Source organism: Telopea speciosissima, chromosome 2, assembly GCF_018873765.1.
Source record: "Telopea speciosissima isolate NSW1024214 ecotype Mountain lineage chromosome 2, Tspe_v1, whole genome shotgun sequence".
Lineage (NCBI taxonomy): Eukaryota > Viridiplantae > Streptophyta > Magnoliopsida > Proteales > Proteaceae > Telopea > Telopea speciosissima.
The window spans coordinates 8,385,039-8,397,492 of NC_057917.1; the positions used below are offsets into that span (position 1 = coordinate 8,385,039).

The 12,454-nt window shown below is 35.8% G+C and overlaps 1 protein-coding gene across 1 annotated transcript; it reads left to right on the forward strand.

Moving 5' to 3' along the window:
* The first annotated feature begins 9,071 nt into the window (after positions 1-9,071).
* On the forward strand, positions 9,072-11,800 carry LOC122649993 (beta-1,4-xylosyltransferase IRX9-like). The gene is made up of 3 exons (XM_043843273.1): positions 9,072-9,812; positions 10,358-10,583; positions 11,588-11,800. The coding sequence occupies exons 1-3, from the start codon at positions 9,121-9,123 to the stop codon at positions 11,753-11,755; spliced, it is 1,086 nt and encodes a 361-aa protein (XP_043699208.1). The 5' UTR covers positions 9,072-9,120; the 3' UTR covers positions 11,756-11,800.
* Positions 11,801-12,454: the final 654 nt, after the last annotated feature.

The window sequence follows — 12,454 nt, forward strand, 5'->3', positions numbered from 1 at the left end:
TTTTTCAGGGAAAGAGAACGCTAACTGGTTGAGGACGGTGTGCAGCCCTTGTGTCCAGGCACGGGGCTACGCAAAATGACCGTCGTGCCCTCAGTCATTTTTGCCTTTCCATGGGGGTGCGGCGATCATTTCGCCCAACCTGTATCTAGGCACAGGGACCACACGCCGCACTCGACCAGGTAACATTCTTTCTTCCTTTTTTTAAATAAGCTTTAAAATTTTTTCTTGACATGGCAATGTGGTTCACATAGCTAGATGATTACAAATCCCTATAAGTGATATGGGAAGAAGTTTTCTGTACGGGAATGTGGCCTACACCAGCACTCCCATGTGTCTATCTCTCTCCTCCTTAAAATAAGGGGGCAAAGGTGTCTTTTCACATGGGGATGAGAGAGATAGACTCATGGGAGTGCTGGCATAGGCCACACTCCCGGACAGAGAACTTTTTACCAAATGATATTATGCACTGGGATCCCCCATTCCTTTGAAAAAAAAAAAAAACACAATCTTCAAGCAGATGGTCATAGATAAAAATAGGGATGTCTAATTTCTATTTCTTTATCTAGGTTTCCAAACAACCAAAAGGGATAAGTTTGTTCTTACTTTAAATTTCTATCTATTTTCTTAGCCAATCAAATAATAAAGGTTCAATTGTCTTTTGCACCCGTTTCTAATTTTTATCGTTTGCAATCCTTTCTCCTTTTCTTCCACTTATAAACAACCAAATGGATTCTGTAATTTGTTTTTTATATTCTTATTCCTTAGAACTTAAGCCTTCACCTTTAAACCCCCCAAGGACCAAGGTGAAGGTGAAGGTGAAGATTGGTAATATTGGGTTTCTTATAGGTAATGGATTGGTCCAAGCAGACCTGATAATTTATCCAGCTTGAACCAATACTTTCATTTATTTATGATCAAGATCTAGCTGAGCAACTATAGCTTTAGATGTTGAGCACAAGTCTATTCACAAGCCAGGCTACAACTTGGGCAAGTTGGACCTAAGTTTTTATCGTTGACTAAAAAATTGTAGGAAAGCAGTTTTCTGTCCGGTAGTGTGGCCTACGCCAACACTCCCATGTGTCTATCTCTCTCCTCCTTAAAACAAGGCGGTAGAGGTGTCTTTTCAAATAGGGAGGAGAGAGATAGACTCATGGGAGTACTGGCATAGGCGGACAGAAAACTTTCTCCCAAAAATGTATCATTGCAAACATATTTAGTGATTGGGATTGGATCAACCAAGTTGAGTCGAAGATTTCCTCTAAGAACTCGGTTGTTACTATAATGTTTTCACATGAAATGGACTAGCACAATCATTGTATAAGCTTAGATTAGTAGAAGGATGTTGACTGGTGAACCTAATTGGATGGAGCTCAATACGGGAGGTGATGTCCTTAATGGGTAATGGGCTTCGAATTAACCGCCTTAAAGTGTAAAGTGGTATGCGGGCCTATTAGTAACTATGTCTATTATAGATTTATACGAGTGGTATTAATTGTTCAATATTATAGGTTTGATCCCTACTATGAGTTTATAAATTGGTAGCAATGCTCATTAGTTACTAACCCTAGCCAACATAGAGAAGAGAGCAAACAAGATCAACAGAGAGTCACTCATAGTTGTTGCAAAGGATCATCTTCTTCAGACGATATGGATCCAAGAATGAGTTTCTAATCAATTCTTTGATTGTTGTGATTTTAATGTTCGATGGATTACGTCATGTTGTTTGCTTAATTAAATTCTTATAGTAACAAACATGGATAAGTGCCATTGTACCCTAACCTTGGTCGAACTATGCAAATATTAGTCGAGTTGACTCGAAATTGTTTTCTACTTCCATTTCATCAGATGTTCCATCTTAAAGCACACATGAATTTTTTTTTTTTTTCCTTAACCTATTTCTCTGAGGTCTCATAAGTTTAAAAGAGGACGTCTAGTACATTTTTTATATAAAAAAAAAAATCATTACTATTTAAAAAAAAAAAAGCATAGACTTGATGTAGCAGCTTCCCTACCTCTAGACCTAAAACTACATGTGATTGGGAAGGGTGGAGAATGATTTGATATTGTCCTTACCTTTACCCTCTAAGATGTTAGAGTGTCCAATTCTAAAAGTTTAAACTATTAGGTGGTGAGGCTCAACTAGTATATGAAGAGATTTATGGTTCTAATTATTTTTTGGGAATAAAGAGTATATGTGGTCCCTTTTTTGGATGATCATACACGCGTATATTATCAATTTAGTGGTCTTGATGGTTTTGATACTACGTTAGAGTTTTCGTATTCAAAAGCTTAACTAACAGATGGAGAGGTCCGACCATGTAAGGAAAATATTATTTGAAACGCTGGAGTAGGATACAGTAGCATTTTTGTGTCTATCTCTTTCTCCATTTTATGAAATAACCTTGTTGTTCTCCTATGTACAATTCTGTTTTACCGCATCTCATTGACTGGCTCCCTTATGCCGCTTACTTAAAGAACCCTCTCCCTTCAATCTATAACAATTACTGATTATTATTTGGGTTGGAGAAATGTATCATTCACTATGGGATTAGATGGAACGGGTCATTTGAATGGGTTATTTAGGTTGCAAGTAAATGTCTTCTTCTCTTTACCCAAAAAAAAAGGTAAATGTCTTCTTGGCCTTTTAAGTTGGGCATTAGAAAGTAAGACTGGTAGTGTGTGTGTGAATATTATAAAAGTTATGCTCATTTTGAAAGAAAATTCACAATACTGGTATCTTTTTGTGTCATTTTTAAACACAATATTGAGTTTTAATGTAGCTTTTTATAATGATTATTGAATGACTGTGTAGGTATAACAATTTTCCTTTTTGAACCTTTAATTATATTTTCTCTCTTTTAAGTGAACACTTTTTTGTAATTTCACTCTCTTCTCTGTCTCTGTCTTCCCTCCGGCTCCTACTCCCCCTCCCTTATCCCACCCTCTCCACATAGCCGGGAGATTATCACCCCCAGTACTGGGGGCGCTACTGTGTGCATCGTGCTGTACAGCAGCGGTCATGTGTGCACAGCGGATCCCACCATGCACACATGACCGCTGATGCGCACACGCAGCGCCCCCAGTACTAGGGCGATAAAGATCCCCCCATCTCGTTGCAACCCCAACCTTGCTCTACAAAATCGACCCCCTACCCCCCCCCCACCCAACAGAAAGACATCTGAAGGCGAAATTAAATGTCTATGTTTTTGCAACCTCAACCCTCCTCTACAAAATCAACCCCCACCTTCTCCTCCCCTCCCCTCCCCCCCACCCCCAGAGAGACGTATGAAGGTGAAATTAAATGTCTATGTTTCCGTTCAATTCCAAACCTTGGCAATGATGACAGTTTCTTTGGCAGTGGGATGGTGGATGAGGTCCAAAAGCTCCTCTACCGTTTCGACTTCTGCAATTTTTATTCGATGGCAACTTGAGATCAGGGTTTTAAAACGAGAAATCGATGATGGAAGCTGTCATTGCCGATTCTGATTTGATTTCGATCAGAATCAACTTGAATCAGTCTGAAAAAGCCTTAAAATGGCACATCCGATGAATATTCCAATGATTCTAGTGTTATTATATAAGAATTGACCTATCAACTCGTCAGAAATTGGGATAAGAGAGTGTCGATGCAAATCTAAATAGGGCGATTCCCAATCCGATTCTCTGACCTGCTTGAGATCATTCATATCTTCATCTTTGTTTTGCGGATTCAAAGGGGGCAGAATTTAGGCCCCACAAAGGTGGTCTATGGAGAGAAAGAACACCCTTCCCCATAGGCCCCATAGGGAGTGGGAGTCCCAATGCCCAACCTAGGCGGATTGGGCTTCTCTCTTTGGAGGTTATAGCCCAATGAGGCATCTATCTGAACGTAATCTGAGATGTGTGCAGCACAGTCCAGTCGTTAGCTGTCTCATTAGGCACTCTTGGGCGATAGTCGAATCCAACCTAGGCTCACCCTGCTGGACCATCAATGGTGTCGGACAACCCACAACCAGAAAATACAGGGCAATCGTATGTAGTAGACGTGGTTTGGCAGGTACAAACTCCAAACCACATATACGGCATTGCATTGCTCCTTCCGTCCCAAAATCCACCTCATTCCTATTAGAATCACTTGTCACCGTTGATTGAATTTGATACCCATCACAAGAACTCAGTCCTTGTTGTTGTGAGTTCTGCCGCATTCTCCTCCGCTCAGCTCTATGAGTTGTTTGCGTATGCCACTCTATATATTTCTTACACAACTCACATCCTCGTGTCCCTATGCAACTCCATTCCCCATTTCTCCTACTCCTGCCTCTCACGTCCCAAGTCCCAATTCCTCTCTCTCCTCCGTCCTTTTCCCTCTCTACAATTACATAAGAATGACCTCTATTAGCAAAAATGTGTTTAAAATGTCATTCCTATTTTTTGGCATTTTAAATGTGTTTTGCTGTTTGTTTGTAAAAAATCGGGAAAAACATGATGCGACTAGTATTTTCGTTTTGGGAAAAAGATCTCTATTTGGTGGTGTTTCCTACGCCCTCTCACAAAGCACCATGAAATGACGTCTCTGTCGCCTGGATAGATACCCAGGCATGCTCCCCCATTGGCCCAGACGCTTGTGTAGAGACCATGTGATCAAGTAGAGATCTCTTGCCCTTTCGTTTTAATTAAATTTATATGCAATTTACCACATTTTCCTTTTGCTTGCCAACAATCCCAATTCCTTTTCATCAAAAAGGGAAAAAAAAATTCCTGAATTCCGCAAATCCCCTCTAGTCCCTTTTTCCTTCCCTGTATTGATTCTTGCAACCCCCTCCCCAAACTCTTAGAGCATCAATAGTGGAAGTGTGTGTAGGGGAGGGCGGGAATGGTATCGAATAAAAAACTTTCCAACCTGATACAAAGAATCCATTCTCACATTGTATAGGATTTTCAAAATAAACAATACAATACGAGTTTAGGGTTACCTTTTGAGTGCCGCAATCAAAGTACTTCCAATGGTTCACAACACTTGAATACCAAATCTGCAAAGGTAGGAATCGATCTCCACTTAATGATTTGATGGAGAAGAACGTAATAGAATCCTTCCTCTAATAATGACAACCACTAACTCTTGGAGAGAGAGAGAGAGAGAGAGAGAGAGAGAGAGAGAGAGAGAGAGAGAGAGAGAGAGAGAGTTTACAGTTTTTTTACAGTTTTTTAAAGCTATTATATAGTCAAATTTTGATTCATTTTCATATTAGGTTTACTAGTGTCAAGTGATGCGATCCTATTAGGTTGTACACCAAGGTAACTTACACTGAGTCACACCCAATATAATTAATTGCACACAAGTCACTTCAGATTTGATAATAACCACAAAATCCGTAATTAATAGAAAATATTACGTATAGATCCTTCACTTTACATCATCGCATAATGGACCTCGGAGCCTAGAATAAAATTATTGTTATTATCCTTGTCCATTGAACAACTAGTAAAAAACATCCTGATCACTGATTAGACAACAAAATAATGCGATTAAACGTTTGTAAAACAATTATTAAATAACATGATTTTATAATTTTTTTTGTAGGCACTTTACTAATCACCGAACTCGAAATTTTCATCTAATAAAGTTCAGGATTCTCTCTCGAGATATTCTCCCTAAAGAGAAGTGGATTTTTTATTAAGTTTCACTTTCGTCCACAGACAGACACAATGGACCTAACATAGTAATGTACAGTCAATCATATGTTGACATCAATCTTATGTATACTAAAATACACCATGTCAATCTGCAACAAAAAAAATACTTCTCAGGTCTAGGGATCACACAACTATCATGAGAACTCATTTACACTAATCATCCGACAGTAGACCATGTCGGGCTTTTGAATGATCGAATCCGATACATAATTAAAGTGTACCCACATTTGTGTCTGGAATTTCCATTTTAAAAAACACACAATATGACAACCATGTAAACAGACAACCCAATTCAGTCCCTGATTGCGAACATTATAAGGTCATTCCTCTAAACACAAAATCGTCTATATAAAAGTAAATATAAATTAATTAAAACAAACAATTTATTTAGATTTGATGGACACTATATCCAACAGTGTGCAACTCAACACAACCCATTCTGTTCGCCTACCTCACACAGAAAACCATCTTCAACAAAGAACGAGTAAGGAAAATCTTTAATGAGAGAAAAAAAGGGAAGGAAGTCAGAGCCAAAAAGGGTCCCTCTGAGGGAGAGGGAAGATGTGGTTGGCTAGAAATTACATTGTTGGGCTCTCTTATAGTGTCACCTCATTATACTGAGATATAAGAAGTAAAATTACAAAACAAATAGACAAACCCTTTTCCTATTATGTTATGGAGTTCTAAATGCAAATTTTAGCATTAATCATACCATTTTGTTGTCGGTGACTTGGGTGTATGATGTCAATATAAGTGGATAACATATGGGTTCCTCACCCTATTTTTAAATAAAAAAACATATTTTTTTATTTCTTATTTTTTTTTCAAAAGTCAAATCAAAATAAAATGAAATTACGAAAAAATTATGATCGAAAGTTACTCTATCAATCGCTATCTATTTCAGATATCCCTTCTGAAACTGTTATATTTTTCATAAATTTCGTGGTGATAAAGCATACGATGTACCAAACCTAATAACACATGAGAAAAGTTTCTTGATTGTCACTACTTAGACAGTTATAAGGCAGGTAAGCCTTTTTTACCTTAACCCTTCTATTCAACTTATAAACGGTAGAGAATCCCAACCCCCATGGTTCAAATTAAGGCCGATGAGCCATAGAGTAAAACAAGAAAATGGTACCATTAGGGGTGTCAATTCTAGCCCCGATAGACTTGACCGAGCTCTGCCTATTTACTAAACATGTTAGGCTTAAGCCCGACACGTTTAATAATCAGGCGGTCTCGATGTGGGGTCCTAGCCTGTCGGATGATCGATCGGATTGATCGATTCCAGGTCTGACCTAGTCCAACCCTTTAACTTGTAAACTTTCCCTCCCCTTCCCTCTGCCAGTCTCCCCTGTGTGGTTGTGTCAATCTTTACCTCTGTATGAAAATTAAGAGAAAATTATATGGAATTTACCAGATTGGAGATACTTTACATGAAATGTTGCACCAATTACAGAAGCGGATTTCTTACCAACTCCAATAGTACTCCAGGAGAGCACAAAGAAAATTAGAAATTATAGTTCAAAGTATTAAAAAAGGTATATAAGTGGAGACGAACAAAATGACTGAAATGGTTCTATCAAAAAAAAAAAAAAGTGACTGAAATGGTTGTCACTTGTCAGGATTTTAAAAATTAGAACCTTGCTTGGGTGGAGTCACGAATCCCAAATTTGAAAAGGAACGAAATTGGACGTCACACTACTCGGAAATGGCTGCACCGTTTAAAGCCTGTTTAGATTAAACAGGCTCATAACCCGATTTTGCATGATTATATTACCCGATTATAGTCTGAGCCCGACCGAACCCATCCAGACCCGACCCAATTATATAAACGGGCAGTCACGATGCAAACTTTAAGCACCGTGAGGCCCGGCTAGGCCCGACCGGTTGACACCCCTAATTACCATACTACTATATATATAAAGATTTTAAACTCGGGATCAGGTATTGAATCGATTCCTGTCGATTTTGATCCAAAAACCTTGGAATTAGACCCCTCAGAACACACCAATCTGATCCCAAAACCTTATAATAAGCTGCCCCGGAATGGACAAAATTGAGATCGGTCACCACTGATCTGATTCTAAATTTGAAACCATGGGTACGTTCCATAGCTTTTATAGTTGTTTTAAGTCTCAAGACTCTTCAACACAAGCAAACATAGTAATCATAACCGTTCATATGCAGCCAAACAAGACCAAAGAGTGCATTAGCGAGATTAAAATGATTAGAGATTTAGAATTCCTTCAAAGTACAAGAAAGAAAAAGAAAAAACAATTATGTGTTGGAAACTTTCAATGATTTTGATAGTTATCTCTTTTTTCTTGTTTTTAATTCACATTAAAGAAACAAATGTTCTTCTTAGTTACGCAATGAATGAATGTAACTTTTAACACAGAAACAACACAATATTATTGAGAATGATAACAAACATATTTGAATTCTCATTACAAACAACTTCTTGGCTAAGTCATTATTTGAATTTAAAATCTCACTTAGTTAGAAGATAGCTTATGAGTCTTAACAACCTTGATTAAACCTTGATAAAAATTAGAATTTCGATCGAGATGACTCGATCCGTAATCAAGCGAATAATCTTCAACCCCAATTATAAAAATACGATATTTAACTATAAAAATCTGAAAATTAAATTAATATCTAAAAAACTATGTATTGAAATAAAACATGAAATTTTTAAAAAATTATGACATGCCATTCAGAATACGTAATCTCCTTGATTTTTTATCGATATAATTCGCAAAGTTAGTTACCTGAAACTGACCCAAAAACATGAAACCATCACATTAAGATTATAAAAAAAGCATGAGAATAAAATAATTTCCTTCCCTTGATATTTAAACAATGGCATGAATTTAGCATGGTTAATTTCTTCAAATTTTTTATATCAATATATGAATCTAAAAATGCCAAAAACCAATACTTCAATTGTGATCTTAATGGGACCCATAAATACTTAATTGTATAATACAAAACCATCTTATTCCAAACCAAATTATTTTGGACTTGAGAGGTCAAATAAGTAGCTTCTTGTTAACTCCTAACATAATATAATATAACCAATAAGAGATTAGCTAAGAGAAGGTTTTAGGTGATAGGTTTCAATCTCAACTACAAGTTGGTGACATATGACAGATGATCAATTCTATCATCCTTTCTATGTTTCTTTAACTTCAAGAGAAGACCAAATGAAGCAATGGCTTCTATATGTTCAAATGGTGTTTTCCAACTCACCTAATGAGTTGTTTTCTTTTATCTTTCTCAGTTTCTAAAAAGAAAAGAACATAAAACCCTCCATTGAGTTCACAAGTATTAATCCTATAACCGTTGCCTATCAGCTTCCACCCTTTTTTTAAAAAATTCTATCAAGTATAGCCTTCTTCATAACCCAAATATAAAACCAGAAGTCCTATTCTTCTTTTGATGCAAAAATTCAGATTCAGAGAGATGGGTTCTGTGGATAGATCAAAGAAGAGAGTTCAATTATGGAAAAAAGCTGCTTTCCATTTCATTTTATGTTTTATTATGGGTTTCTTCACTGGTTTCACCCCTACCAGTAGAACTTCAATCTTCTCTGGTTTCGTTATAGCATCGAATCAATCAATGAAGTATCAAGAAATTTCACCTGAGATGCAACCTTCAACTTCTTCTCAAGAGGTGACCTTGAATAGGAGTTTAATGGCTGAAACTCCTATTGCAGTTCCAACTAATTTAAGGGATTCATCTCCAGTGGAAATTGCTGCAGAGGAAATTGAATTGATTCCTAGAAAGGTTTTGGTTATAGTTACTCCAACAAGATCAAATGATCGGCTTCAAGGTGCTTTACTGAGAAGAATGAGTACTACTTTAAAATTAGTTCCTCCACCACTTCTTTGGATTGTTGTGGAGTCTCAATCAGATTCTTCAGAAGTTTCAGAGATATTGAGAAAAACAGGGGTCATGTATAGACATTTGGTTTCCAGGCAAACTTTTACAGACCCAGAAGCTGAAATGGATCATCAGAGGAATTTTGCATTGAATCATATAGAACAGCATCGACTCGGAGGAATCGTTCATTTCGCGGGTCTTTCCAACTTCTATGATCTTGATTTCTTTGAAGAAATCAGAGAAATTGAGTAAGAACTACTTCCTTATCCTTCAATTATGGTTCTTCAAAACTGATAAATTCTTGATTTGTTTTATTTATTTATTTTCTTAGTTTTAGTTTTCAGTTTTAGTTTCTGCAAAACTAAAACTTACCCATTTCTTTTCATCATCTAAAACTACACGTTTAATCAGATTAGAAGAATCTTCAACTATGGTTCTTCAAAACTGATAAATTCTTGTTTTGTTTTGTTTATTTTATTTTTTAGTTTCAGTTTCTGCAAAACTAAAACTAACCCATTTCAATTGATGATCTTAACTATCAACCCATTTCTTTTGATCATCTAAAACTACAAGTTTAATCAGATTAGAAGTTAATAAAATTGACCAAATTTGCAGGTTAAAAATGAAGGAGTATTATAATATTATTTGTCTTTTCAGGATCAAAATGTCTTTTTAGGTGGAGAAAAAAATATTAAGAGTCATGATTCATGCATTGTAATCATGAACAAAGCATGAAAATGGAAGTTAGATTACATGATTATGAGTTCATTAATTTTTGAGAAATTAATTGCAGGGTTTTTGGGGCATGGCCTATTGCTTTGGTATCAGCAAACAGGCAGAGAGTGGTGATTGAAGGACCTGTTTGTGATTCTTCACAAGTTATTGGATGGAATGCAAGAGGAACTAATGACAAGGCAAATCCTGTGGCCCCAATTCATATTTCAAGTTTTGCTTTCAACAGTTCCATTTTATGGGATCCTGAGAGATGGGGCCGTCCATCTATTCAAGACAGCTCACAGGTATAATTTTTCTCAAATACTTATTGCCTCAGTAGCTTAATATCCCATTAGGCTCTAACATAAATACAAATACCAAGAATTTAAGAATTGCTCTATTTCGTTACGGATCGACTGTATCAGGTTGGATCAGACCGTTTAGCCCGTCAAAAGACCAATACCCTAGGTTCACTAATATAGTACCGATTAGATATCGGTATCGATCACGGCTAATATCAATACAAATTGATTGATCTGATACCAATACCGATGTCAAAAAGGCCATTTTTGTTGAGGCCATTTTTGTGCCCAATTCAATAATAAAAATTAATAAAGCCTTGATCTTATCTGAAAATGGTTTGATTCAATTAGGAGTGATAATCGGATGCCCGAATCTAATCCAAAATGACATACTTTATATTTATTTCAATTTTTATAAATTTTCAATAGTTAATTTCTTTTTCAACTAATCATTTTTTATTTTATTTTATTTTTATAAAAAAAGTATCTTATCATCGATAAAGTTATTCCTGAAGTTCCATCCAACCACTAGAATCCATGGATTAAGAGATTCCCTGTTTAAAAAACTTTTAAACAGGTAATAAGATATTAAATAACCATATCGGATTCGATATTTGATTCCTTATCGAATTTGAATTCGGGTTTGATATTTGAATGATGTATTGCAATATATTTGAAATAGAATCTCACAAATACTATTATTAGCAAAATTAATTTGAAGCCTTTGTTCCTATCATTTGGATTGAAGAATCAGATTCCCTCCTCCATTTTGTTAATACCATTTAATCAAGCATTAGATGAAACTTAAAATAAAATAACATAGTTTTGTTAAAAAGTTTGGTTTGGCCAACCCTCCAACCACTTCATCAAATAATTTCTAAGTAAAGTTGAAATTAAGTCCAGTTCTAGTCCAAGTCACAGTTATTTGATAGGAAAATTGATTTTTTTTTTTTTTTGGGGGTAAGGAGATGCTTTTTGTTTAACTAAACATTATTTATTTTATGCAGAATCCCATGAAATTTGTACAACAAGTGGTTCTTGAAGATGAGAGCAAGTTAAAGGGGATCCCCGAAGGGGATTGTTCTAAAATAATGCTTTGGAATATTAACATACCAAGACAGATTATATCTCATCTCCCAAATCCATCGTCTCCATCAAATGGCAGACGCAGATAGCAAGGGAAAGCTGACGGAAAAAGTAAAATTAATTTGGTGTTTTAAAATTTTTTTGGGCAAAATTTCTACTATTGTAATTTTTTAGATTTTATTTTTTATTTTTTATTGTACTTTTCTCTTTATACTTTGTAATTTTGTAAAGCAAAGAAAAATGAAAATGGGTTGAGGATATTTTCTTATCACCACAGTGGTGACATTTGAATTTTATAATTATGTATCATTTTTTGTCACGTGGTAACTCAGATGTGATTGAAATATTGGAGACTAGACTTGGAACCATTCTCATATGCCCTTAGACGCACAAATGGAATCCACTCACTCTTTTGGATTCAATCTGTATGCGTAAGGGTGTACGAGAATGGTTCTTGTACGAGAACCTAATCTAAACTCAAAATTTTGTGAATAAGAGGACCTCATAGTTGCAATCCAATATCCACATTACAAAACAAGTCATTATAAATTCAAGAATACAAAGAAGATGCATGTTCCGATAAACATACATGAGAAGGTATGCTATTCCATGGAAAGGTAAATGATTGAATTTTAGATTAAATTTTGACATGTGATTAATTCAGAGTATTTTTTCAATGTATTCAATGACATGGTTAAAATGCGCTACTAATTGTGGCGACAACAAGATTTTCTTTTCTAGGTAAGAGATTTTTTTATTTTCGTCAGAAAAAGAAAACAAAATTTCAT

What these genes read in the sequence shown, in the direction of transcription:
- LOC122649993 (XM_043843273.1), top strand. Translation starts at nt 9,121, where the DNA reads ATGCAAAAATTCAGATTCAGAGAGATGGGTTCTGTGGATAGATCAAAG. An exon ending in GAAGAAATCAGAGAAATTGA is followed by an intron (nt 9,813 to 10,357) that starts GTAAGAACTACT and finishes AATTAATTGCAG; the next exon opens with GGTTTTTGGGGCATGGCCTA. An exon ending in CTATTCAAGACAGCTCACAG is followed by an intron (nt 10,584 to 11,587) that starts GTATAATTTTTC and finishes TATTTTATGCAG; the next exon opens with AATCCCATGAAATTTGTACA.